This window comes from Ictalurus furcatus, chromosome 9, assembly GCF_023375685.1.
Source record: "Ictalurus furcatus strain D&B chromosome 9, Billie_1.0, whole genome shotgun sequence".
NCBI classification, from domain to species: domain Eukaryota; kingdom Metazoa; phylum Chordata; class Actinopteri; order Siluriformes; family Ictaluridae; genus Ictalurus; species Ictalurus furcatus.
Window position 1 is genome coordinate 522,837 of NC_071263.1, and position 26,963 is coordinate 549,799.

The following is a 26,963-nucleotide window of genomic DNA, read 5'->3' on the forward strand; positions in this document are numbered from 1 at the left end:
ACTCGCTCGTGGTGCTGCACGTATGGACTTTCCTTTCGTTTCAAACTCTCGTACGCGAGAGCAAGCCTGCGATTCTTCACACGAGCCCAGGATCGGTCTTGTTCTTTAAAAACGCATATCAATATTCATGCTCTGATCAGACTGCGTCAAAGAACCACACACACACACACACACACACCTGCTTGGTTATTCAGAAGAATTATTTCTTCTAGAATTATTTAGTGATGAGATGCATTTCTTTGCAGGGTCTCTCTCTCCCCTCACACCATGAATCACACACATAAATGGGATCATGTTAAATAGGTAGACGCTTATTTAAATGTGTTTATCGTGTGCTGAATTGGTAGCCAATGCTCATATAAATCATGGAGAAAACATCCCACGAATAATCGGCGTTCAGATCAGATTTGACAGCACTGAGGGTTTAAAATGATCCTGATATTTTGAATGAATTACAGATTGCATTACAAAATATTCCCGTGTGTGATCATGTTTTGCCTTTTTTTTTTTTTTTTAATACAAATTTTTCCACAACACACTTTTTTTGAACAGCTTCAGAATCGAAGTCCGACAAAGCGAAGATGATACACGATCGTGATCTAATATTTTACTAGAGCATGCATTTATAACATCGTTGTAACTTCATGACTTCTACTAAGAAAAAGAATAAAAACCGACTGAACTGATCCATGAAACGTTGAGATCTGTCGCTCTGCGCTCTCCTCCGGAACCCACGCAGTGTTGTAGGCGTTTGATTAGTCACATTTCACCCCTGTTCGTTGTTTCTAAAAGCTCTGACAACACTTCGAGATTAAGAAGAACGGCAGCAGCGTCTCTGACGTCTCATGGGTTTTTTTTTTTCCCCCAGAGCGTAATTACGACGTGTCTTCTTCTGACGAGCTCGGGTGCTGCTGGGGCTTAGGTTCCAGATGGACGTCCCGAACGGCAAGGATGCGCGATAGCATGCAGTCCAAAACGGCGCCATCCAGAGGCTGGGTAGAATACCACACAGAGCTGCTGGGGTGGCAGGAACTCTCGGGCTGCAGGTAGAAAACGTCTGGACGCTCCTTCGCAGAGTCCGGACTGTGGGTCGAATAAAGCAACGGAAATACATTAGTTTCCTACAGGGTTTGACATGCACGTTAAAGACAGGGGAGGGGCGTGGCGTCTCATTTCAACTTGTGAGGCAACCGTCCAATCAGAACGGAGCAGTCTTAATGGACACTAACGATCCTGAGGGGCTGGAAAATCGTCATGCGAAAATGAATGTGTCTCACCATTTAGAGAGGTAGAACTCGTATAGTCTGACAGGACAGTGTAAAGGGTCCTCGGTATTCTCAGGCATCTCGAAATACTCCGCATTCTCCTCTGCCTCTTCTCTCTTCCGTTTACCGAGTAAAACTGGAAAATACACAAATCAATCGTAGCGTATAACGTAGAAACGATCGCGAGGCGATAAATACAACAGGCGTGATGGTGCAACACCGTGCTACAGATACCCAGTGTATCAGATCAGCTACACTCCTTCCTCACCTCGCTTCTCCTTCCCGCCGTCGACTTTTCCAGCAAACCTAAACCTGAGGTAGGACGACTTGCCGTGCTTGGCGCTCCTGGAGCAGCGGGTGACGGCGGAGAAGCAAAGACGCTGGTGCTGCTCCACGGTTTTTAGGTTGAGATGTTTGACCCCGAAAAAGATCAGCGTGTTGAGCAGCACAAACGGAGATAAAGCGCCCAACTGTTTACATTCCCACAGGAAACTCTCCTCGATGCGGGACTGCAAGAAACCTGCGGATACACAACACACGCACGCAGCACCATTTGGCTCGGAGCCCAGGCCACTTACACCGTTTTATAAACGCAAGGAATACTAAACGGGCACTTAACGAAGTAAATAAAGTGACTGCTGTATCGAGTCCCAATCCTCTCGTTAGCACGCTCTTTCCAACGTGATCACCGGTTCCTGTGCGCGTACTTATGCATGCGTGTGTGTATATAGCATCGGAGAAGTGTATTACCATTTGGTGTTAAGTTGCGCTCCCAGTCTTTTATTATCTTGGTCATGTCTGCGGTAAACTGGTTATAAAGAGGATCCGTGAAGATATTCTCCAGACGACCGTTTTCAAGAAGGTACTGTTCGAGAGAAAGAGACCGTGAAGAGACAAAACGAGCAAAGCGTAAACGCAGAGGTAATAAGATATACACATTTTAAAAATCCATGAGTCTTCGTTCATGCACGGTTTTTTTCCTTCAAAAATTAACTGGTGGTTTTTGATGGGGAAACAATATATTACATATATAAAATGGGGGTCGGGGGACAGAAAAACATCAAGCGGGTTGAAATGAAGGCCATAATAAGGAAACATTTGTAAATAATTATCTCAGTATGAATAAATAAATATATATAATATGAAATAAAAGATGTAATGTTTTCTTTCGGTCCTATTCTGCAGTGAAACATGCCAAAAGACTTAAAAAGCTTGGGGGGGATTTAAAAAAAAAAATAAAAATCTAAGCCATTGTACAGATCGAGAGCCATGGCAGAAACACAATGAGCCTCGATTTGCTTTGATCTGTTAAACGGAGTTCCACGGTCTGGGGACGAGAACATTGAAAGATCAGCTTTGTTCGGTAGAGCAGAACAAGACGTGCGTGAGTGAGTGGACAGTCAAAATCACGAGGACCCTAAGCGCTGAATTCTAAACACACAATCAAAACTTTGGAGACGTTTGACTGAAATGTTTCTCATGATCTTAAAAACCTTGTGATCTGAAGGTGTGTGATTAAAGGTGTGAAATCAGTGCTGTAGACAAAAATATAAAATTGTGCAATAACATTCATTTCTTTCATTAGAAAACTAACATTTTATTTACTACACACACACACACACACACACACACACACACACACACACACACACATATATTTTAAACGGACGACTCGGAGCGAAATACTCAGAAAAGCAGGAGATGAGTGTGCAGCGTCGGTGTGAACTCCTTTAATACTGTTTAAAAATCATCTCGGGGAAATTCCTCAAGAAATCGGGTGAGAAAACGTCAAGAATACATTTCTGAAATTCTAGGGGAAAAGCGTGTCTGCTCTGAAGATGATAAAATACTAAATTATTTTGATTTATTTTGGATTTGTTAATCACAACATAATTCCCATCATTCCATTTGTGTTATTCCAGAGTTTTGATGACTATTATTCTAAAATAAGAAATAATAAAGAATGAGTGTGTCTAAACTTTTGACCGGTAGCGTACACACACACACACACACACACACACTCTGAATCTTGATGAATTATTAAAGTAAAACGATTGAGAGAAATCAGACCTGCTGGATGCCCAAGCACAGATAGTAGACACTGTCCGGTGCGTAAGTCTGGCCGTTTGGCCTGCGGACTTCGCTGATGAAATGACACAAAGCATCGCTGAGCTCTTCAGAGCTGCAATCCAACACATCCTCCTTCACAGTGAGAGGGCTCGCTAAAATAAACAAACAAAAATAAAAACAGAGATGGAGATGACGGTAAATGTCGGTAACGTACACAGTGGGTCACTGCGAGAGCGACATTTAGTACGGACACATTATCCTGGGGGAAAGAGAAAGCAGAGACTTCACAGAGACAGATTACTTAATAAAATTATGAGAAATGTGCGATACTTGCGTGCATGTAAAAATTCTTGAGTAGGAAATTACAAAGTTTTGAATTAACTCTCAACAAAACTGGAGAAGCATACAAGTTTATGAGACGAAGGTAAAAATAAACAGCCACTGGCTTTAGTCCCCAGTTTTTAAGTCCCCATGAAATCAAAATGGAAGTTTTGTGGCTTTCAGTATGAAGGTCTCAGCCTTGAGGGTTTCTAGAAGCTAGTGCGCTCCAAAACAACGACAAAATTCGCATTTAGAAGATATTCGCTTAAATTTAACCGCTCTCGCTGCGGTCGATACGCATCAACAATACTGATGAATCATTCATCACGTCAGCTTCTCATCACACATTTTGATTTTCTGTCCAATCAAATGCTCTCTAGAATCTGAAGTGCCCCTCCCCCAACATGAAAAAAAAAAAAAAAAGATTGGTACTAACAGTCAAGTACGGTTTAGCCCGGGCTGTGAGGTAAGCTAAACGCTACTAGCTGTTTAAAAAGTGGGAGGAGCCACGCAATATGTCCGGACCTGACTTCCTGTTTTAGTGGAAATTACACCAACACATAGAATAACGCCGTTTGTTTCAAGGCACTTCGCCGGGACTTAACACGAAGCTATTCCAACTTGTACCACAGCGCGGTTGAATTCTCGATCATGATTGGTCAGAAAACGTCGATGGATTCTCTACTACAGCAGTAGTTCGGGTTGTGATTCAGTGAGTTCAATATTGAGCTTGTTCTAACGCTCCACATATCCGAAGCCTAACGACAGACGAATAAAAACAAACTTGCCGTTATTTAACAACAAAATACCTCATTTGTTGATACGGTGAAACTTGTAACGAGACGTTTATTGGCTGTGGAAGGAGTCTCCAGTGTCAGTGCATTGTAACATTCAGTAATTTCCCCGGTTTCTCAGTAACGTGATAAACTGGTATGGGACTGACTGTTTAAAAAGCAAAACATTAATTATTAAATAAAATTGTACAATTGCAATTGTGCAGAAAGTAAAAACAATTCTGTACAAGAACAACAAAATAAATAAATAAATAAATAAAAGGTGGTAACAGTCAGGTCACATGACACCATACCTTTGTTGATTATTTTCCTACAGCAGCCCAGCCCATGGGTTTTATTCCTCACACAGAATCAGAAATCTGCTGCTTTTTTTTTTATTTTTTATTTTAGATTTATTAAAAAAAGACCTGCAAACGTCACAAACCCATGTTTCAACTAATGATGATTTAAAAAACCCACATGTATATTTCTCCCTGCTGTGGAACAACGATGACTTAATTCCTAAAATCAGCTGACTTGGAGACAAAAGAGAAAAAAAAAAATATTCATGTCTCTTCACACTTGAGCACTTTGTCCCGAGACTGTTGCTTAGCAACATCACTGTTGGAGACGGCACACCGGGTGCTGCACATAACAAGAGCATAAAAAAAAAAGAATGTTAAGTGTAAAGCAGCAGCACGTGGGTGAAGCTCACCGTCGGCGTGTTGAGTCCTCCGCTGCACCCAGCTGGCCCAGGCTTTCACTCCATACATGTGGTGGAGTTTGGAGCTGGGTGGAGTAGAAACCACGCCGCTCGCAACATCTGTTACTGAACGCCTCCGTCCCTGAAAGAAAGGCAGAAAGACGCGCGTTAGTTTTTACACAAAAGGGTGCAAACCATCTGCGAGAAACACGACTGAAAAACATGACGGTTTCATTTCTAACCAAGACTGAGTCACTTCATCACAACCGGGAGTCAAAGCATTCAGGGTTGGACATTCAGTGGTCGTCATTCTCATGACGACGACATCAGCATAAAGAAGTAAACAAAGAAAACGGTGGACAAATGTTTAAAGTGTGCATTTCAGGTTTAATATCATGTGCATGAAAAGAAGAAAAACACCCAAAACACACTGCGATGAAAACAAGTGCCATGTGATCATCGTATAATCAACTAAATACATGTTATTTCCAACCTACATTTTGAAGACAGTCTCAATTTGCTTTCAACTGCAGCGACATACATTCAACATTCAATAAGATTTATGGGTAAAAACAAAACAAAACAAACCTTAACAAAATGTGGACACACCCTTAAGAGTTCACAACGAAATTAGTGTCAAGAAGGAGGGAAGTCATTAATTCACAACAGGATGTGAACAGATTGTTATGAAAGAGCTAAATATACATCTGTAGAGTCATTCTTAAAAAAAGAAAACACAAATGTCTTCTTAATAGTCAGACATGCCTCAAGTGAACTTTAACAGGGAGTCATCCCAAACTTAACAGAAGTTTATTAACGGAATAAAGCCCTTGGAGCACGCTTCCTTACGTTCAATCAAATCACACCACAGCGCTGCAGAACTCTAGATTCTCGTTAATCAGGAGGTGTCGCCGAATCGTCTGCGTATAATTCTAAATCAATGGTATCCTTTTAATACTTGAACGTTTTATGTAACTCGTTCACAGGAACTTGCATGGTGCAACTCGACATAATACGACCTTAACAATAATTATTATTATTATTTTTTTTAAGGTGCCGTCATTTAACAGCAGCAAAAAAAAAAAAACCCAAAAAACCCCACAAACTAAACAACTGTTGCTCTAGTGAAGCTTGAGGTTTATTTAACATTTATGAAAGAAGAGGCTGAGGTAAAGATGTTCCTATAGATTTTGGGGAAAGTGAAAATTTTCTTCACCTTATTAGCTTCAAGTGAGAGAACGGGTGTATATAGCTGTTAGAACTAAAGTGTTTTTAAACGGAAGAGTGTCTCTCGTTCTTTAATAAACGGAAAATCTTAAAAGTGCCAGGGTATAAGAGGAATTAAACACTTAGACGTGCTCTTATTGGAATATAATCGACTCCGGGGTGATAATGGACCCAAAGTACCAAGAGTGCAGCAAGAAATTACTGTCTAGCTGTCTGGTCATTTAAGGTGTTTAACAACATTACAATTAAGCATAATCGTATGCATTTTTTTAAATTTTATGATACAATACTTGTAAGGCAGGGGGGTCGACTCACGCTGCTCTCGAGCACCAGGTATTGACAAAATCAGGACAGAAATGAAAAAATGGGAAACGAAGATGTCTTCTAGTGCTAATCTCATCCCTTCTAGTGCACCCAGGAATATGTAGTCTGACATCATCACCTGTCAGATGGAGAGCAGCCACCCTGTCTTTCGAGCTCAAGACTAAAGCTCAAACCTTTGCCCATTGAATTGAATCTTCCACTCAATTTTCCTCCAAAACAAATGTGGTGTTTCAACGTGCATCTAGAAGCGGTATATTCACACACGACGGCGTCGGAGTCTTCTTTTACGACGAGGTCTTTTTGCAGCAGCCTCCAGAGCGACAACTTCGTCGGGATCTTCTCCGTCGCTTTCAGCGTCCATCTGCTTTGAACCCCTTCTCTTTCTCTTCTTTGACATTATGGTGTTATGGACATAATTTTTGATGTCCCTCCAGGTGCGTGACCCGAGAGCCTCCGGCTCGGTCCTAATACAGTCCAGACAGTCGTTTTTGCCTGGCACTTTACTGGTGGATATATAATTTCCCAGTTGCCTCCTCACAGCTTGTTGTTCCTCCTTGTTCCATTTTTGTCTCTTGCATCTTGGAGCAGCAGCATGGCCAAGACCTAATATATAACAAAGGGCAGAACATTAGAGGGAATTATTTGTGCTGCATTAACATTGAAGTTAGTACAAGTTAGGAAACAATTCTCACACAACCGACTTGACTAGACAATACTTTCTCAGAGTGTGTGTGTGTGTGTATATATATATATATATATATATAAGTTTTGCAGCAATCTTGAGGCACTTGGGTGGGTGAGGTAGGTGGAAGTTGGACTGCCATTTGTATGTTTTATTTACGATATAAACACTAGAAACTATTTGCAGAAAAGTAAAAAATGTTTACTTATTTTCCTCCTATTCTATGAAAAGACATTACACACAGCAAAAAATCACTGCATATTCAGATGTCAATTGGCTCATCTGGCATTTTTAACCAGAGGGACAGGAATACTGTACTGTTTGTGCATTTGAGTGATGGAGCCCCGATGGCAAAACGTACAGAGGTTGGCAGGTCTGCTTCGATAAATTCTGCACAACATGTTTCATGTATAAGAAAATGAAATAAGAAGAAAATACTGTACCTGTGTCTTGGTATGCACCAGTTCCTTCCTCCATTGTCTGCAACCGGTTGAGGATTTCCGCCAACTGCGAGAAGTTTTCATCCAGCGTTTGGTAGTCAAAGCGGCCATCGCCCAAAAGTGCTGCCATCTGCTGCTTTTCACTGCCATTAAGGCTCAGTATTTGGAAAATAGTAGCCACGTCCTTGTGCGTATGAACTTCAGGCTTGCTTGCGCCGCAATTTTGGGCGAAGGTTCTTATGCAGTCGTGCGCTCTTATGTGAGCGTCGGCCATCATTTGAGGAAACATGTACGGGTTGTCCGTGGGAACACCTACATCCTCACGGTGCTTGATGAGGACGTCCAGAGATGACGCCATCCTTTGAGTAAACAAGACAGGAATCCAACTTCCACCTTTACAAGTGACTCCCACTCTGATCAACACACCGTTAAGAGCCTGTTCCAGCTTTGTAAGGGGTTCATGCATTTTTCCACAGCCAGGCTCTCTGGGCCTCCGTATGTAATCCTCAATCAGCATTTTCTCGGCTATGCTCCTCCGTGCTCTGTTAAAGAGAGTAATTTCTGCAAGAAGGCTTTCACGGAGCCTTTTCCACGATTTACGATTAGGATGCTCCGTGAGATCCGATTTGGCTTGGGCTTCAGTATTTTTCAGGAAATTCTGTAGTTTGACAACATCTTTTATCAGATGTACAACATCCCCTTCGGTCTGCTTACCATGACTTGTCGTGTGAAAATGTGCGGGTTCATAAGAAAACCAATCCGTTCCCAGCAGCTCCATGAATTTTTCGGCTCGATTTCTAGCTTCATCTTCCATGTCGTTCTCTCCCAAAGCAACTTCAGTGGCCAATTTCAAGGAATAGCCCATCTTCAATGCTACCGATTTTGTAAATTTGTTAGACTGCGGATCAAAACCACCAACCTTCTTGGCAGCTTCCAAAGCCAAACTAAACCTGGATTCAGTACATACTTGATACAGATCCTCAACGCTGTGATCCAACTCCCTCACGGCCAGCATAAATCTACCCAGCGCTCTCAGGTTTGTTGATATGTTTTCGTGTCCTAACTTTTCATGCCCGTGTTTTTCATAAAGTCTATTTCCAAATTTGCAGATTAAGGCATCGTTCCTTAGATATTTTGAGATGTCATCGTCTCTCATGTTGCGAACAAGGTTTTGGCAGCCCTCAGAAAGACAGCCATGCGAGGCAAAGTTCTTAGATAAGCTTGACCGAGTCCTTCTTCTGAGAGGGGGACTTTCATCATCCTTCTTCATATCGCATGATCTTTGATGCCTCCACAAGTCACGCTGGAGGAAAAAACCCAGACAATGAGGGCAAGCTTGGTAGGAAGTCAATGAATTACACTTTTTTTGCCGTCTCAGTGGGATGATTTCCCCATTTCCAGTTTGCTGAACTTCGACGTTATGCTGGTAATTACCTCTATTACGGAGCTGTTTAAGTAAGCAATGCCGAGTTTTTGATCCCTTTGGAAAGCTGAGAGCGTGGGCTATGTCCTTTTCTTTTGCGTGGTTCTGTGACAAGTGCCTTGCTATTTTGATGACGGGTTTCCGACAATAGACGCAGAACTGTTTTTTCCCACCTCTTGCTGTTCTTGTTCTTAAAGGGAACACTCCTGACTTTGAATAAGAGACCTTGGACTGTTGAGACACAGAAGATTGTGCTGCAGGGTTGGTCGAGGGCTTCTTAGCATTAGTGCTGCTACGTAACTTCTCAATCTTATCAGGGTAAAACTGGGATCCATTTGAGATGACTGTGCACAGCCCGCATTCATTATTTTCGCCATCTTCTTGACTAGTTCTGTGGGGACACAACTCAGGCTCGGGATTTTGGCCGGGTTTGTTTGACACCGAACAGATTTCCTGACATGCAGATGCTGCTGCAGTCGGCTTCTCTCGGCACCTGTCGACCTCAGTGCTATCAGGGTCGACGACGTCAGCGTTTGTAGCACAAGAAATCCAATTTTTCTCGAGGAGCCCAATAAACTCTTTAACATCAGCAACAGTCTCTGCATCACCCTCCATAACCTTCTCACCACAAATTATTTCAGCTGCTTGTCTTATGGAACTTCCTATTTTTAAAACCAGAGATGGCTTTTCAAATTTGCTCAAAGTTTCATCAAACCCACAAACCATCTTTGCACCTTTAATGACCAAATCAAACCTGGATGGAGTGCAAACATGATGCAGGTACTGCACACTTCCATCTAGCTCTTTCACGGTTAGCATGAGTCTTGCCAATTCCCTCATCTTCTGTGTTACGTATATTTGATGCTTTTTACTATGTCCAAGTTGTACAAAAAGCCTTGCACCATACTTGCAAATCAGAGCATCCTCCCTTATATGATGCAAGACATTGTCTTGCTTCATACTATGAATAGCTTCTTCCAAATCTTCAGAAACACTACCTTGCAATGGAAGCAACTTTGATGATGCAGTCCTTTTAAGGCAAACAGGGTTGCCATTTGTTCTCATTTTGCAACATCTTTCATGCCTCCACAGATCATGGCGGACATAAAATGCCAGACAATACTGACAAGGCAGGTACACGTCCACAGAATAATCTTTAGTTGATCGTTTACTGGTGATAACCTCTCCACTGCCATTTTTAAGAACTTCAACATTATGCTGATAATTCCCTTTCTTAAGAAGCTGTTCAAATAGAAGGAGCCGTTTTTTAGATCCCTTTCGAAAACTAAGAGCACGCGCTACATCCGTTTCACTTGCATGTTTCTGGCTCAAATGCCGTGCCATTTTGACGTAGGGTTTTTTACAGTAAAGACAGAACTGCCTTTTCATCCCTACCTTCTCACTACCCGGCGTTTTGTTCAAACTTATCTGTTGGGCCAGCACCGGTTCGGAAGAGGTGCTACTGATTAAACTCGAATTTGAAATAGATGGTGGACTGGACTTCAGGCTCGAGAGTAAACCAGGACTCTTTTTGAGCTTTCGGGTGGACTCAGTCACACACTCTGAAATGGTTTTCGTGCAAGAGGATGAGCTACAAGTAGAGTCTGCATCAAAAATCTCAACAGACTCCTTTTGATACGTCATGCTTTCTGCAGGAGGGCCGACTGAACCGTCACCATTAGTCAGATTGTAATCAAGCCCACTTGAGGCATCTGAGCCCAAGCAGTGGGAGCTGGCACTGGGGATCTGTGGAAGAAATTCTGTATTAGCCTCAGAACTGCTGGGTGGAGGACTGCTGCACTCCATACTGGATGTGAGACAGGGTTCAACAGCAGGTTTCACGTCGGACTCAACACTTTGGTAGCAGAAACATTCAGGAGTAGCAAAGATACTAGTTTCAGAACGGGACTGAAAAACTGGCTCAACACAGGACTCAAAACTAATCTGAGGACCAGGATCTGATTCAGGATGAGGCAGAGGGCTAGTTTCAGGGCTGGATGAGAGGCACAATTCAAAACTCGCCTGAGTGGGATCTCGGCGGCGTTCACCACCGATGAGGCTAGTTTGGTGGGAAGATTTGGGACTACAACAAGGACTAGTATTTGGGCTAGATTTCTCAGCTTGTGTGTAGGATTCAAAGTTGGATTGGAGGGTAGACTCATGACCCAACATGAAAGTGCTTTGATTACACAGGTCTGGACTAGGTGGAGGCTTAAGATCACATCCCACACTGGATAGAAAGCAGGACTCGAAACTTGGTCGAGTAGGACATGGGCTGGACATCGGACTGACAATGGGCTGGCGGCATGATTCAGCATTCAGATTTACACTGCTAGACGCATCAGTGTACATCATATTGGATTCAACAGTAGTGTTTATGTTTGATTCAACAATGCTGCAATATTCAGGAGTATGAGGGAGACTGGTTTCAGGACTGGAACTCAAAACTTCCTCAAAGCACGAGTCAACGCTCAGATGACTAGGACTTGATCCAGGATAAGGCAGTGGGCCAGGTTCAGGAGTGGATGGTCGGCACAACGCAAAACTTGCCCTACTGGTCTCTGGGTTGCTTTCATCAGAGATTATGAGGTTACTCTGGTAGCAAGGTTTGGAGCCAAGATGAAAAGTTGCAGGACTTGATAACTCAATGGCCTGCAGCTGGGACTCAAAACTAGACCGAGGGCTAGGTTTAGGACTAGATGTAAAGGTGTGTTCATCAGAGCAATCTGTTCGAGGAGACTGACTAAGATCAGAATTGGTTGGTAGGAAAGGTTCAGGACTAGGCTGACTAAACAAATGACTTGGTCCAAGGCCAGCTTTTAGATCCGTACGATCAGAAAATTCAGGACTTGACTGAATACTTGAGAAAGAGCAGGTTTCAAGATTATGTTGGGAGATGAGTTCAGAACAGCCAGAGGCACTAGACTGGAGGCTTGATTCAAGGTCTTCAGAGCTGGACCTTGGACTTTGCATTTGGTCCAGGTTTAGGTTGACAAGTGATTGCTTATTTATTTCTGAAGCAGGTTGGAAGCAGGACTCACGTTTAGTGCCCGGCTGTTCCAAGGCCTCTAAACAAGATCGTGAAATCATTTTTGTCCTGCAAAAGCACTCATGCTTCTCCAGCCCTTCCCGGAGAAAGAAAGCTAGGCAATATTGGCAGGGCAAATATTCCTTAGCAGACCTTTTTCTTTTTGTTCGTTTTTGCATGACTATATCCCCATTTCCACTCCGAATAACTTCAATGTTATGCTGATAATTGCCTTTTTTACGAAGCTGTTCAAGCAGCATATGTCTTCTTTTAGATCGTTTTGGAAAGCTGAGAGCATATGCTACATCCGTTTCAGTTGAATGCATTCGCTCCAAGTGCCTTGCTATTTTGGTATTTGATTTTTGACAGTAAATACAGAACTGCCTTTTAGTGCATGACGTATGAGCGCTAACTGTTTTACTCCCTGTTTTTAGACTCGCCCTTGAAGGCATCATTGACCCAGAGGACGAGGTGAGCTTCTCAACATATTTAAATACGTCTTGTGCCTCATCCAGCTCATCATCAAGTGGAGCGCATTCTGGGCTAATGAAAATACTTCTGTCAAGTGTTCCACCATCTTGGCACGATTCTGTATTCAACCGATCTAAATTAGTGTGCACAGTCCATCTCGGACAATCAGCTACATCCAGTTCTTCTTTGAAACTCTTCAGTTCTTCGACATCAGATCCCTGGTCAAGATGGGAGAAGAACACCAGCATTTAATACAAACGAGCTATATAGCACAGCAAAACATTTTAAATAATGTGAATAATCTTTTAAATATTTGGATAAGAGTGATAAACACATAATTTTGGAAGCACTGATAAAGCATGTATTGAGAAAGTTTGGAGAAGGCTATAGAGCTCATCGGACCTACCGTGCAAAAATTGGTTTGGCCCAATATACTCTCGGGCTTCAACAAATCTAGGTCCTCTTCGCTTTCAAATCATATGTTTTACTTAAGTTATAAAATTAGATTTTAGTAATGAAGCAAATACAACTAACAAACATTTCTCAACACATGCGTAAGTGGTTTAGCTTTTTGCAAGCTCAGATTCTGGAAGCCAGTTGCGAACAAGGGCCAAAAAAATAATATAAATAAATAAATAAATAAATAAATAAATAAATAAATAAATACTTTAAGATAATCTGATAGCTCTGTGTACAACTTGTTGAACTTAATACATAAATGAAATAAAGTACAATTCAGTCCCTTCACATGAGTACAAAATAACACTGTAGACAAAAGCGCTTTTCACAATAAATTGCTTAAAACGTGGTAAGTTTAGGAACCAATCCAAGCAGAGATGAATGATGTAAGAACTGCCAGAAGAGTGCTTAATGGCAACAATACAGAATTAATGCAGTGTAATATAATACCAAATTTAAATGCGAGTAATAAAATGTATGTCGGTATATAGGAGCATTCAGATTCCGACTATAATTACATGTATATCTACAGTTCCCTCTGAAAGTATTGGAACAGCAAGGGGTTTCTCAAAAGAGACAATAGATCAGAATTTCAGCTTTCATTTCCCGATATTTACATCTGGATATGTTAAAGAACCAAACATTTTTAAGAGTGATCCAATTATGAAACATGATTGACAGGTGTTTCTTGTTGCCCGGGTGTACCATATTAAATCGATTGTTTAAACAATTAATAGTTCTGAATGTCTACTCTTGGTTTGAGTCTTGGGTTTCACCTGAAAAGACTGCATTTGGTGTTAAAAAGGATAAACCAACAAGAAGACCAGAGAGCTGTCTATGGGATAAAAACAAGCCGTTTTGAAGCTGAAAATCAATCAGAGCCATTGCATAAGCATTGGACATAGCAACAATTTGGAACGTCCTGAAAAAGAAAAACCACTAGGTGTACTGCCAACCAGCCATCGGACGGGTCAGCCAAGAAAAACCACAACAGCTGATGACAAACGTTGTCAGAGCTGTGAAGAAAACCCGCCCAAAAATACAGTCAGTGACATCACCAACAACCTCAGCAGGGCAGGGGTGAAGGCATCACAATCCGTCGTTTGAGGAAGACTTTTGAGGGCGTAAATATAGAAGCCACATCACAACATGCAAACTGCTCATCAGCAGTAAGAATCTCATTCATCTTTTGATCTCAAACCCAAATGTCTTCAGCGTACAGCAAAACAATAGGGCTTGCCGTTCCAATACTTTTGCAGGAGAGTGTATATTTACACTGATCTGCGTTGAGATTTATTCAAAAACCAAATCATGACGACTATGATCAATAAACTCCATCATTAAATGCAGTACATTTTAAACATGCACTAAGAAATATTCTAAATTTAAAAATTAAATATAAAAAAAAAAAAAAACCCTGATGTATACAGAAAATAGAAAGTTTTGAAACAGGTCAATCTTACCTTAGGTTGATAATGAGTCCTTGGGGTAATAAACTTGCACAGGGTAACGTCGTCAGCGGTATACGTGAAGGCTTTTGGTAATTTGATTCTTGATTTAAAAGTTTTGACTTAAAAATCAGTAACAAAACCGATCGTTAAAGCTTGAGTCACGTTTGTACCGTTGTTCGCAACTTCCACTGCTTTAATGTCACTTTGAAAATAGCATTTCCATGGAAATCTTAAAGTAAAATAATATAAAAATTATATAACAAAGAGAACTACTGGTAACAAGAGCAAGATTAAATCTGGATAAGATGCCCTACTATGTGTAATAGGGAGATTATGTGTACACAGTTTCATTATAAACACGTCTAGCTATGATAAGATCTCTCATTCCTTAGCTCTAGCTACAACTTCAAATGATCAGTAAGTGCTGGTTATAACGCTTTAAAAAAATATATATATATATTTTTAGAAAACATCATTTTGGACCCAATGTCTAAAACTTTACCATTCATGTACTCATGTGTCTTTTCCCCGCCTTACACATCCAAAAATACAGATGCACACCCACATCCGGACTGTCCAAACAAAGATGCCAGATGGGGGTGTATATGAGTCACGCTTTCTCTTTCAAAAGACCTCCCTTTAACAGGGGAAAGTTCGTATACTGCAATAAACCCGAGTAAATGCTAGATTCCGTTTCTGTGTACTGGAAAACGCACCTTCTTTCCTCTCTTGCGTCGTTTTGTCGACGTCTTCTGCTCCTTTGCTGCTTCGTGATCATTTGATGCTAACGAAACAAAAATGGGGGGAAAAAGCAGCTTAAAAGGAATTCATTTCTCACGGTTTGGTCTAAATTGGTGCTAAAATTATAACAAATTTCGAAATAAATAAATAAATAAATAAACAAATAAATAAAAAGATTCAAGATATTAATGCATCTGGTCAATAATAAAAAGGACCATGACTGTTACAAACAGTATTCAATTACCAAGAGGAATGTCCTTTTCCAAATCTAGCAAGTTGGACGCTGTGGAGGTAGCAGGAGGAGCTTTACGTGCTTCTAACTCAGGTACAGGGACTGATGGCTTAAGATTGTGTGAAGCATCCTCAGGATCTGCACAACTGAAGGGGGTAGACCTGGCCTCGGATTCCAAATCCCCACTGTAGGTACTGCCCTGGTCTGAACATGACGAAAAGTTCAATGAATCCATGCACAAAAAACACGTACCGATCGCTCTTATATCATCACATATACAGTACCTCCGTGGGACAGGGGCCTGCTCTTGCCTTTTTCCACATCTTCATCCTCCACTGAGCTCTGTGAAGGGACGCTGCCTTTAGCGGAACTCGGCTGTGCGGATTCCTGAGAAGCTGGCACAACCAGTGGCACCGGTATCTAAAAATAATAATTTAAAAACAAAACAAAAACCACAGTCAGTACTGTAGTATATTGTAGACAGGAAGAGAAAAAAAAAAACCCCCCAAAAAAAAAACAAAGTATGGTTTAAGTATGAATGAGGGTAAATTCAAATACATACAGGAAGAGGGAATCCCAGCGGTACTGGCGTGTACTGAGTGTACAGGTGCATGGGCACAGGAATGTATATGGGTGTTGGAACTGGAATAGGCACAGGCACCAGTCTCACTTTCTCTCCATTTTCATCAATAACTGTGAAGAAAAGGGGGGGGTGGGGGTGTATTTGCCTGGTGCATTTAATCATTTGTTGGTTGATTAAAAAAAAATAATATATACACTGACAGATCACGTCATGTGAATCGACGGCGTAAGTAAAATATAAACGTACCGGTCCCAGATGGTAGTTTCAGAGGCTCAAGTTCACACTGGATGCTCTGCTCATCGTTGATGGGTTTACACATGACGGCTTTATTCTTCAGCATCCGTCGCTGCTGAGGATCGCCGTTCACCGAGGCATCCGTCTGGGTGCTCGCCTGAGAGGCATACGTGATAAAAAGGTTAGCAGAATTAAAGCGCAGAATTACAGCGAAAGAATCCTCATCCAGTCAAACATCCGGTAGTTGCATGTACTCACGTCGCCAATGATCTTGGAGCTGGCGTTCGAGGTAGGCAGTGCTCCTGTGAATAACATTTACAAGTGCAAGGTTACGCTCGCGTACAGCGCTCCTGAAAACCGTCCTAATTAACACAAACACGTTAATGAGAGCCAACGTTACCTGTGAGTGCGGTGTTGCCAGTCAGTGCAGAGGCCAATGACACGACACCGCCGATTACAGGCATGTCTTTCGAGAGAGATAATGGGGCTTGGGCTGTGGTGGCAGCAGTGTTAATACCTGGTGTAACGAGAGCAAAAGGAATCGTTTCCGTTATTTCCTGTGGCCATGCAAGCTAGTACGAAATAGGAACCGCTGGTAAATTGCTGATGTATGCTGTATAAGAGGAAGAAAACATTTTGGGATGTGCTCGTTATTGGAAAATAATCATGTTCATGTTAACAGCAAAACTGCTGCATGTTCGGCTTATCACACCACCATGTTGCGGATTGTTTTCCTAAAACAGCACCCCTCCAAATATTTTATTCCTTACTTAACCAGTCACCTGGCAATAAGCTCAAATAAACACTGGAGCATTTCAAGTACATTCAGAGATCTTGGCAATTAATTTTATATATCGATAGATCGTATGTTTTTTTTTGTTTTTTTTTTAAATGGACCGAAACACTATTTTGACGCTGAAACCAAAAGGTTTAAATATCGTTCCCATTTTAGATAAAACGAATAAAAAATGTTTCTTGGTACCAGGGCCGTACCGTTGCTGTTCGGTTGATCGGGGATGATATTCTTGGAGCAAAAATGCAACAAACAGTGCAGGTTGCAGAAGTGTCGGACCGTTTCGTCCCATCTGACGCTCTCTTTGAGTGGTCCCTGATTCTTACAAGCGTGACACTTCGCCATCTATTGACAGAAACAAGCGGAACATATGACCGTCAAACCGCTCACACACTCGGGTGCAACACTGACGAAACGAAAAGCGTTAGAGAATGAGGTTCTTTTCATTCGCCAAGTACATGCAAAGCATACAAGGAACCTCTCTTGGTGGAGATGACAGTAGGGCCGGGCGATATGACAAAAACAGATCGGGATCATGACCACGAGGACGTTTTATACATCATTTAGCTAACACACTGTCTGCAAAACAGTAGTAAAATAAATAAAAAGCATAAAATAATACACCATACAGATGATAACTCAGAAAAGATATGTATTGCGTCATCATTTATCACGATATCGATATTAAATCGATGTATCGCCCAGCCCTAGATGGCTGTGTAAACCAGAGTAATATAAAAAGGTACAAAAAATGTTCATGTACAGTGTACATAAGCCATAAAATAAATAAATAAACAAACCTGTAATGAGTGGTATGTACAATAAAATTTTAAGAAGTAACAGTGTCTGATCTATGTCAAGAGCGCTAAGAGATTGTGAATTGTGGTAATCACTCCTGTCTGTACTTTCAAATTTCAGAAACACAACACATTATAATACTCCACATCGTACATGTGAAATGCCTCGCAATATATCACAAACCCAACGATTAAAGCGCAGCCTGCATTATTTAATCCAAAATTATTTGTGCTTGCTGGATCATCAAACACTAGTTTGAGTCTTCATGCTTTTTTTCCACACTTTTTTTTTTTTTTTAATTGTATACTGAACAACATTTTTGTACCTTTTTCCTCACATAAATTCCACTTTATCTGAGGTGTGTATCAATCACAGATTTTTCACAGCTTGTGTGTGGAGAATGTCATATCACTAAAACAATGTTTTTAGGGAGCAAAAGAGCTTACACACACACACACACACACACACACACGTCACAATATTCCCAATAGCAGGAAAAACAATTTTTTATAACCAGTACAACGTTTCCGTATTGGGCTCGGACCTCGTAGAAGAGAACGGTGTAGAGAGACATGCACTCTTCCGAGCAGAACTCCTCCAGTTTTCCCCCAAAATGATTCTGGATGGTTTTGTGGGTCACGTTGCAGCAGTAAGCACAAGCTCTGCACTGACCCCTGTGCTGCTTGGCGTAGTCGTGCTTGTAGAGCAGTTTGCAGCCTGTTCGAGAGAAACAACCGAGTATAATCGCAACCAGGAGAGCGAACATATCCTTTTGAAACAGGAAACTGTGAATGCAGTTAACAAAATCTCAAACCGTATATAAATAATCTGTAAACTTTCCGATCGATATCTTAATCCTGACATGGTGGCCTTTTATTTTTATGGTTGCTACTGCAACGTCACTAGAAATGATCAAAACAACTTTTATACTATGGGATTTACAAATGAACAAGGTTTAAGTATATTTATTTTAATTATATTTCAGAATTATTTTTATGGATAATTAACAAAAATGAACACAATGAGACTCTTAATTTTTTTTTTTTTTAATATTTACAAAATCTTAGTTTAGTTATTCCAATATATTAAGTATTTACAACAATAATAATAATTGTTGTTATATTATTACAGTATTTATTTCACTATTCATACAAACTTCAGACATCCCTGAACATAACTCAGTGTTTCGTTACAGCCGAGCATAATAAGGTTCGAGTGCACGGTTTATTGTAGTCCTTTCAAATAAAATAAAAAATAAAAACAGAGCAATTAATAATTCAATAACAAAGCTTAAATAAACAGTAGCATCTATATATCTATTTATGCTTTTATTTCAACCAAATAATTATCTATTAAAACAACGATTTCACGTTTCAATGATTTTATTGTTCATATCATTTTTTTCCACATTGGCAACCTCGGCCATCTGAGGAGCTGAAGAGTAACTTTTTAATTATTTTTTTTTTTAAATAGCCAAATGAAGCCAAATAATTAAACCATGCACTGATGCCCAGTGTTGCCTTGTTAAAATAAACGTGAAGTCATAAACAAGTGAGGTGATGTACCGAAATCCAATAATATTGGACTGAATTCATCACAAAAACTGGGCTGAACTGAGAATAAATGCTGGAGCTGACCTTCACAACAGAAAGCGTGCGGCTGCTTCTCGTAGATGACGACGTCCTTGGCCACCTTCTCTTCCTTGCAGTACTCGCACACTGCTTTGACATCTCTTTCCCTCTTATACATGTCGCAACAAAGGCGTGAGCAGAAGAGGCCCACGTGATTCTGAAAGACACAAAAAACGGGAAACCAGGTCTATTTCGATTACACGTTTAGCGTAAAAAAATAAATAAAAAAAACATCGCGTATTGACCGGTCTGTACCTTAAACTGTAGGACCTCGGGTTTAGAGCTGATCTGCTTCTGGCACTGCTTACAGGTCGGTTTGGCAGGGCTGAGAGCTTCCGGATGCTGCTGGGCGTCTTGCGGGTTTGTCGGTCGAGAAACAGGCACGTGTGGCGGCATGGCGTTTTGATTCGAACCAGGCGCTATGTTAGGAGGATTAAATCCTTGGTCAGATGAATGATGAGGTACAGGAGGATGGAGGCCGGTGTTTGGACTGTGATAGGATCCTCCGTTCATCTGAATGGACCTGTGCAGCCTCTCCTGAGGGAAAGGGGGGGGGGGGGGTTGAATCATTGACCTGCTTTAAATATTTATATTTAAAAAGCAACAGAATCCCCTATTTGTACACAGATGAGATGCAGCTCGCTTAGATCTGACCTCTGTTATGATTAATAAAGCTAAACCAGCTGGTCATTTTTTCATATGGTCAGGGTGTGTGTTGTTTCTTAAGCATGTAATGTTAACTAGTTAACAAACGCCCTAAATAATCCACCATGTCAATACATACTTTGGTGTGACAGTATGTGTCTTGTTCCCATCGTTTGATTATCTGCGTTGCGAATGAGTAACGTATAATTAAAAATCCTTGTCTACTGGAAACAAAAAATATTAAACAAACAAACAAAAAAAATCCCTCAATAAATAAATGCCAAAAAATAACCTCCATCCGGGTGTGCGATAGCAGGGACAACAATTCCGAGACCAGACGCAATTTGGAGGAATTAATTTGAGATTAGCTACCAATAGAATCAGCAAACAGAATTAATCATTAGTCATGATTCCTTCTGACTGGATATTCTGCTGGATGCGAGTTACCTGGAATCTGCCAACACACTCGTAAGAGCAGAAGTTCCGGATGGATCCGTCAGGCATAGCCAAGTGATACTGAGGAACAGCTAACTTCTGGCAATTTGTACACGGGAACGAAGCACCTGCGTTCAACGTATAATGCGTTAAAACCACTCCTGCACCTTGCACATAATGATGCAGAATTCACGTTTTTTTTTTGTTTGGAATACAAACTGGATTTGAAATGAAATCATGACATCACAATTTTAGCAATTTAACGTACCTTAAAATTCATCATCAGATTTCTTGAGTCGGGGCCTCGCAGAGTTGTGACTGACAGAAGTAAGAGGATGCAAAATCAAATCTACCTGATAAAGTGCAGGACGCCTGGCTATTAGCCACACATCTGGAGGAGCAGAAGAACTCTATGACTCCCTGCGCATTCGTGCCTTCCAGCATCTGATCCATAGCTTTAAAATCTTGACAGCAGGGGCAATGGACCCTCTTACCACTTTTCTGTAAGCAACATTAAAACTTTTATTTTACGTAGAACAACTCACAGAGAGAGAGAGAGAGAGAGAGAGAGAGAGAGAGAGAGAGAGAGAGAGAGAGAGAGAGAGAGAGGACACGAGGAAACAAATGTTAATAAGGTGACAAGAGGAGCTAACTCGTTTCACAGATGTTCCACAACATTAAAAGTAACTTGAATTGGATAAAAGTACGACATGGCGTCTTTAATAAATAAACAAATGTCGTAATGGTTGGCAAGTCCCTGTGGTGTAAGAGGAATAAACACAATTTAGGACACGCTGTTATTAGAAAACAAATCAACTACAGGGTGGTGACCGTAACTCCATTTCTCGAGAGGCTGCAATACACCACACCCCTTCTGTTCATCACCCCTTATGTATGAATTAAAAAAATAATAAATAAATTGTACGCAGGGTTAAGTCGAGACATGCAAAACAAATTTAAAATACAAAATAATAAAATAAAAGGGGCCAATAAATCATGCGGTAGGTGCCAACCTGTTTAAAAGTGCTGATGCAGGCTGGGCTGCAGAATTTCTTAACGGTATCCTCGACCTGTACGAGGTGATAGTTTCCTGTGACGGTGCAGTTGCCGCAGCTCTCGCAGCAGCTCATGGACAACCTTTTGGAGGAGCGGAAACGCGAGAAGCATTCGTCACTGCAGAGACGGTGCAGAATGCCCTGGTGATTCACTTCATGTTGAATCTGAGAAAGAGAGAGAGAGAGAACGTGAGCTAATAGGAACGCAGGCCACGCAGCGTTCTCCGGTTCTGCAGAGATTGGAAATGTATGTGATGCTGTGTGCGACAGGTCGTGTAGTCACACACAAACCAAACCTATACGTTCAGAAATGGCTATAAAATATACTGTTAGACGTACCACTATGAAAATATATTGAGATTCCCTACCCACACATCCATTAGTCAGGGATTTAAACTTGAGTAGATGTGGAAAAGCTCTTCTCGTTGTACAGAGGAACTCAATGCATAAAAAAAGCAGCCCTTTGAATGTGTATTCAAATTTTTTAAAAGAAAAGAAAAACACAACTTTTCAGGGACAGACAATTGCTGGGGGCACATTAAGGGAATGGGTTTTTACGGTTTAATTTCCCAAGAGAAATTTGCAGTGGATTTCTCCTGGAGCATTCAGCATTTAGAAGCAACTGGGACAAGACACCAAAAGCACACACCTCTAGTGGGTAAAACAGCACCTGCATCTAGGAGTTAAAGCCAGATGAGGGCACCAGGTGACTGCACTGTATGTGTTGTGTCATGAAGAGCACTGGTTCCCAACCCTGTCCTGGTGTCCTGCATATTTAAACATCCTCTCTGGTCCCAGCACACCTCATTCAACAGATTAAGATCCTGGAGATGAATGTAGGTGTGGTAGAGCAGGGAAAAACACTAAACGGTGTAGGACACGTGGTACTCCAGGACCACCATAATTTAATTTTACAAAAATGGAAATTTCATGTATTCTAGTTTATCAGAGGGACAGCCTTTCCAGAAGAATAAGTATCCCTCTCTGCTAACCCTAAGAGATGCCTCATTGAGGGATAGAGTCTAGTTTTACTCAGGGGAACAAAATCAGTAGTGTAGCAACTGAGGTCTGCCATGGTGAGGTACAAATGACTATGTATCGTCCTATTCTTGGTACCTGTAGGCTTCTGGCCTATAGAAGCTTGCTCCGATTACCAGACTCATCACCGTCGGACTCACAGAAGTATGGTGTCTGGGCTGGGAGAACCCAGCTCCACCATCCTGGTTATGGAGAGTTTAATGCAGTGATTCATACTTTTCCTGCTTTTACAGAGACCCTCAGGGTCAATTCCTTTTGCACCCTTGTTTTGTAATAAAATTGCATGGCTTACCTGATCACTGCTACGCTTATGATCTTCACCTTGTCTTATTTTATTATGCCTCGTTTTTTTCATTCAAGCATTGTTTTGTATAATGTTTTGTATAATGCTAGAATTTAAGATCACGTTAACTTATTAACACTACGCCCCCTGAAGCGTACCTCGTTGGGATTTCTGCACACAGCACATCTAATGACAGTATCCTCTTCCACCAAGCCTTCGACCCTGGACTTGTAAATGCTCAGACAGGACAGGCTACAGAACTCCTTCAAGGTGTTTGCCGAGTCAACTGGAACTGTGATCAAGTCTTTTGGATTCCCGATCACCCTTAAGATAAATGAGGAAAAAGGTAAAAGAATAAAGAACATAAATAAAGATATTTTAAAAAGTCAGTTGCATAAGTCTTCTTTTAAGTCCCTTTAGTTAACCTGGATAAGTTAGAGAAAGACTGTGTAAGCAGGGAGAGATCTTATAGAGAGGTTATCTGAATAGTATGATTCACACATGTATATAAATATGTGACTCACTTGAGACAGAGGTGGCAGGTTTTCTTTGGGGCAATATTGGGGGCTGGAGGCAAGGTGAATCCAGTCAGACATACAGTGGAGCAGAACAGCTGATTGGAACCCTTCTTTTGAAATGCAGTTTGACCTTTCTGAAGGACCTTAGAGCAGCCTGAGCAGCAGATTCGCACAGGAGCAGGGGGGGGCTGCTGCTGGGGTGGGGGCTGAGCCTGCGGAAGGGGTGGGGGTTGTGTCTGGAGCTGAGGAGGGGTCTGCGGCTGGAGCTGGTGTGGGAGCTGCGGCTGGAGCTGGTGTGGGAGCTGGTGTGCGAGTTGCGGTTGTAACTGGTGTGAAAGTTGAGGCTGAAGCTGGTGTGGGAGCTGCGGTTGTAGCTGGTGTGGCAGCTGCGGCTGAAGCTGTGTTTGAAGCTGTGCTTGAAGCTGCGCTTGGAGTTGAAGTTGAGGTTGGAGATGAGTTTGAAGCTGTGTCTGAAGATGAGTTTGCAGATGGGGCTGAAGCTGGGCCAAGGTCTTGGGTTGAAGCTGAAGGTGTGCTTGAAAATGAGGCTGCATTTGAGCCTGCAAGACTATAGGAGGTGGTCTGATTGCTGAGACTGACTGAGTCATAGCAGAGAACGGGGACGGTTGTGGGGCCGCGACAGGAGCTGTAGAAGGTAAGGCAGAGATGGAAATTTAGTGAACCGATTGGCGCAGTCGGTCACAGTTAAAAATATTAAAGACTTTTGGTTTATCTATAGTCCATTTGAAAATTCAGTCAGTATAAACAAGAATCCTCTAGTAATTACCCGAGGAAGGCTTGTGTTGGTGGTTTCAAAACCACAGAAGTATATTTTCAGTTAAATCATCATCATCATCATCATCATCATTTTGCAGCTCTACTCACTCACCAGAAATAGCATCACTGTTTCCTCGGACAGAAAACACAGAGCTGATCCTCAGTTCATCCAGGGGAACCAACGACTGAAATACAGTAAGAGCACCCAAGACAATGATTTACAGAATGCACAGTTAAAAAGCCTACAAATTTCAATGAGGTTTTTGTTTATAATATAGTTCTAAAAGCATCCGAACTGACTGCAAACCTGCTCAAACTTCTGAGCAAGACTCTTGCACTAAGAGATTAACAAACAGACTTACTACCGTACAATTACGTTTACAGCAGGAAATTACTACATGACAGAGTGGAGAAAATTATTATTATTATTATTATTATTATTATTTTAAACCTTACCTCATGATCTCCATTCTCAAGCTCCTCTTTAACACGACTGATGTCCGAGTTCGCAGAACCGAGGAGCGCTTTATCATAGTCCTCATCTATGGGCTCATCCTTTATTTTCTTTAAAGGAGAATACACGATTTCCTCTTGGCTTCCTTCACCTGGTTCCTGTGATGACGCCTGTTCGAGGCAGAACGCGTGCACACACACAACGCTTCAGAAAATGTATACGCGTGTTTCACGTACATACACACTCTTCACGCTAATGTCTTCGGAAATTAAAAACGAACATAAAAACGACGAGGGTGGAACCTACATAAACACTGTCAATACCCACCATCCATACAACCTTGTGACTAAACTGTGATTTAACTTTTTTCTTCCTTTTTTTTAAAAAAACACTGAAAAACAAAAAGATATAACTGGTATAAAGCAGTAAATGCAGCCAGCCCAACAGGCATGTTATATACAGTGCAACTTACACTGCCTTCATTGTGGGAGGTTCCAGTCTCCGTCTGAGAACACCGCACACTTTCATCTGCAATAAACCAGAGAAAACGATCAATATAGAGGTCGACTGATAGCGGATTTTACCCATACAGATAACCAAGTTGAGCGATACCTGACGATAACCGATGAGATCAACACTTACATTTTGCTTTATTAAAAAAATAAACTGTACTGACTGTACCGTGATAAATGTACTGTACTTTTTTTTTTAAATAAATATATAGACTCCAAATAAAGAAAAATACAGACATCCAAAATGAATAAAAAACACTTCAAATAACACAACAAAATTTGACAGTGATAAAACAAATCACTGATATGACACAAAAGTTTTGATTAATAGTGAAACATTCTGGCTTCGTAAAAAAACATCAAGTTCAGATCAAGTAGAGGAAAAAAATATGGAACTTTGAGAAATTATGGAATCAAAAAAAAGAAAAAACACACACACACACACACACACACACACACACACACACACACACACACACACACCCACACACACCCACACACACACACACACACACCCACCCACCCACCCCCCACAATTAGTACTTTGTTGCTCCTCCTCTGGTTTTCATGACAGCCTGAATTCTTTGAGGCGTGGACTTCACTAAAGAAATACAATACTCTCCATCGAGCTGGTACCAACTTCCTCGGATAGCGGTTGACAGATCAGCTTTGCAGGATGGAGCCTCCTCATAGACCAATTCTTCTTTTCCATAAAAACCATAAATGTTCAAAGGAATTGAGATCTGGATTGTTTTCTGCTTTCCTGAAGAAAAGCTTGAACACTTTTTACTCTGTGGTTTGCATCATCATCCTGAAAAACTTCACCACCACCAAACCTATTTTCTATTGATGGGGTGAGAAAAGTGTCCAAAATGTCGGCGTACTCCCGGGCATTGACTGTTGAGGTCTCCCCTGGTCCTTTACCCGACATGCAACCCCATATCATAAATCAGTTGGGAAATGTGATCGTTTTCTTCAGGCAGTCGTCTTTATATTTTTGTTAGAACGGCACCAGACAAAAGTTCCAGCATCATCTCCTTGGCCAGCGTAGATTCGTGATACATCGCTGAATATCACTTTCGTCCAATCACCAACCTTCCATCACTGCTTCTCTTTAGCCCACTGTAACCCTGTTTTCCTCTGTTTAGGTGGTAGTGCTGGTTTTCGTTTGCCTTTTCTATACGCGAATCCCATTTCACTCAGCCGATATCTTACTTCTATCACAAACACTGACTCCCGTTTCCGCACATTGGTTTTGTTGTGCATTTCCTATTTTCAAGGCAATGTTTTTTCCTATCCTGATGCTTTAACGTCTTCCTTGGTCTATCCGTATGTTTTCCTTTTATAATATTCATTTTGTTTATACATGCACCACATTTTAGACACCGCTGACTTTTTTTATTTTTATAAACCTTTCCATTGTTTCAATTGACGACTCTTGTGGGGGCCATGTTTCTTTTCAAAAAGTCCAGAGGTTAAGGTCTATTAGTCTGCAGAATAATTTGCATTTTTAGATTTGAGCTGGTATTTGTTTTCGAAATACACATTACAAGGCGATTTCATAATTTCTCCCCCTCAACACTGAGTGATTCCATAG

At 41.3% G+C, this 26,963-nt stretch overlaps 2 protein-coding genes across 3 annotated transcripts in view; both read right to left on the reverse strand.

Moving 5' to 3' along the window:
• Positions 1-592: 592 nt before the first annotated feature.
• The window catches only part of si:ch211-266o15.1 (zinc finger MYM-type protein 4), a 31,792-nt gene continuing 5,421 nt past the window's right edge, over positions 593-26,963 (reverse strand). The window contains exons 5-29 of the mRNA XM_053632115.1: positions 25,327-25,382; positions 24,857-25,024; positions 24,513-24,585; positions 23,630-24,269; positions 23,264-23,429; positions 21,743-21,949; positions 21,083-21,230; positions 20,742-20,857; positions 19,905-20,186; positions 19,656-19,806; positions 18,563-18,735; positions 17,421-17,565; positions 16,828-16,944; positions 16,686-16,729; positions 16,440-16,584; positions 16,173-16,303; positions 15,895-16,030; positions 15,623-15,814; positions 15,354-15,421; positions 5,145-5,274; positions 3,336-3,487; positions 2,016-2,130; positions 1,534-1,785; positions 1,278-1,401; positions 593-1,083 (exon numbers count right to left, since the gene is read on the reverse strand). Of these exons, the coding sequence (XP_053488090.1) occupies positions 876-1,083; positions 1,278-1,401; positions 1,534-1,785; positions 2,016-2,130; positions 3,336-3,487; positions 5,145-5,274; positions 15,354-15,421; positions 15,623-15,814; positions 15,895-16,030; positions 16,173-16,303; positions 16,440-16,584; positions 16,686-16,729; positions 16,828-16,944; positions 17,421-17,565; positions 18,563-18,735; positions 19,656-19,806; positions 19,905-20,186; positions 20,742-20,857; positions 21,083-21,230; positions 21,743-21,949; positions 23,264-23,429; positions 23,630-24,269; positions 24,513-24,585; positions 24,857-25,024; positions 25,327-25,382 (4,139 nt within the window). The 3' untranslated portion in view covers positions 593-875. The remainder of the gene's footprint in view (positions 1,084-1,277; positions 1,402-1,533; positions 1,786-2,015; positions 2,131-3,335; positions 3,488-5,144; positions 5,275-15,353; positions 15,422-15,622; positions 15,815-15,894; positions 16,031-16,172; positions 16,304-16,439; positions 16,585-16,685; positions 16,730-16,827; positions 16,945-17,420; positions 17,566-18,562; positions 18,736-19,655; positions 19,807-19,904; positions 20,187-20,741; positions 20,858-21,082; positions 21,231-21,742; positions 21,950-23,263; positions 23,430-23,629; positions 24,270-24,512; positions 24,586-24,856; positions 25,025-25,326; positions 25,383-26,963) is intronic.
• On the reverse strand, positions 5,309-11,084 carry LOC128612199 (uncharacterized). Of its 2 annotated transcripts, XR_008386700.1 has the most exons (3): positions 7,809-11,084; positions 6,650-7,286; positions 5,319-5,443 (listed from the first exon to the last, which is right to left on the reverse strand). XR_008386700.1 is itself a non-coding variant. In XM_053632120.1 (2 exons), exons 1-2 carry the CDS (start codon positions 11,032-11,034, stop codon positions 6,940-6,942), a joined length of 3,573 nt encoding a protein of 1,190 aa, XP_053488095.1. In that variant the 5' UTR covers positions 11,035-11,084; the 3' UTR covers positions 5,309-6,939. The 2 variants fall into 2 exon arrangements, 1 of the variants encoding a protein (XP_053488095.1); XM_053632120.1 differs by having other exon boundaries at positions 5,309-7,286.

Bases quoted from the DNA above. Each gene is read 5' to 3' on its own strand.
- LOC128612199 (XM_053632120.1), bottom strand. From the start codon at position 11,034: ATGGAGTGCAGCAGTCCTCCACCCAGCAGTTCTGAGGCTAATACAGAA. The intron at 7,287-7,808 runs GTACAGTATTTT...GTTATATATTAG, and splicing joins TGGTGCATACCAAGACACAG to GTCTTGGCCATGCTGCTGCT.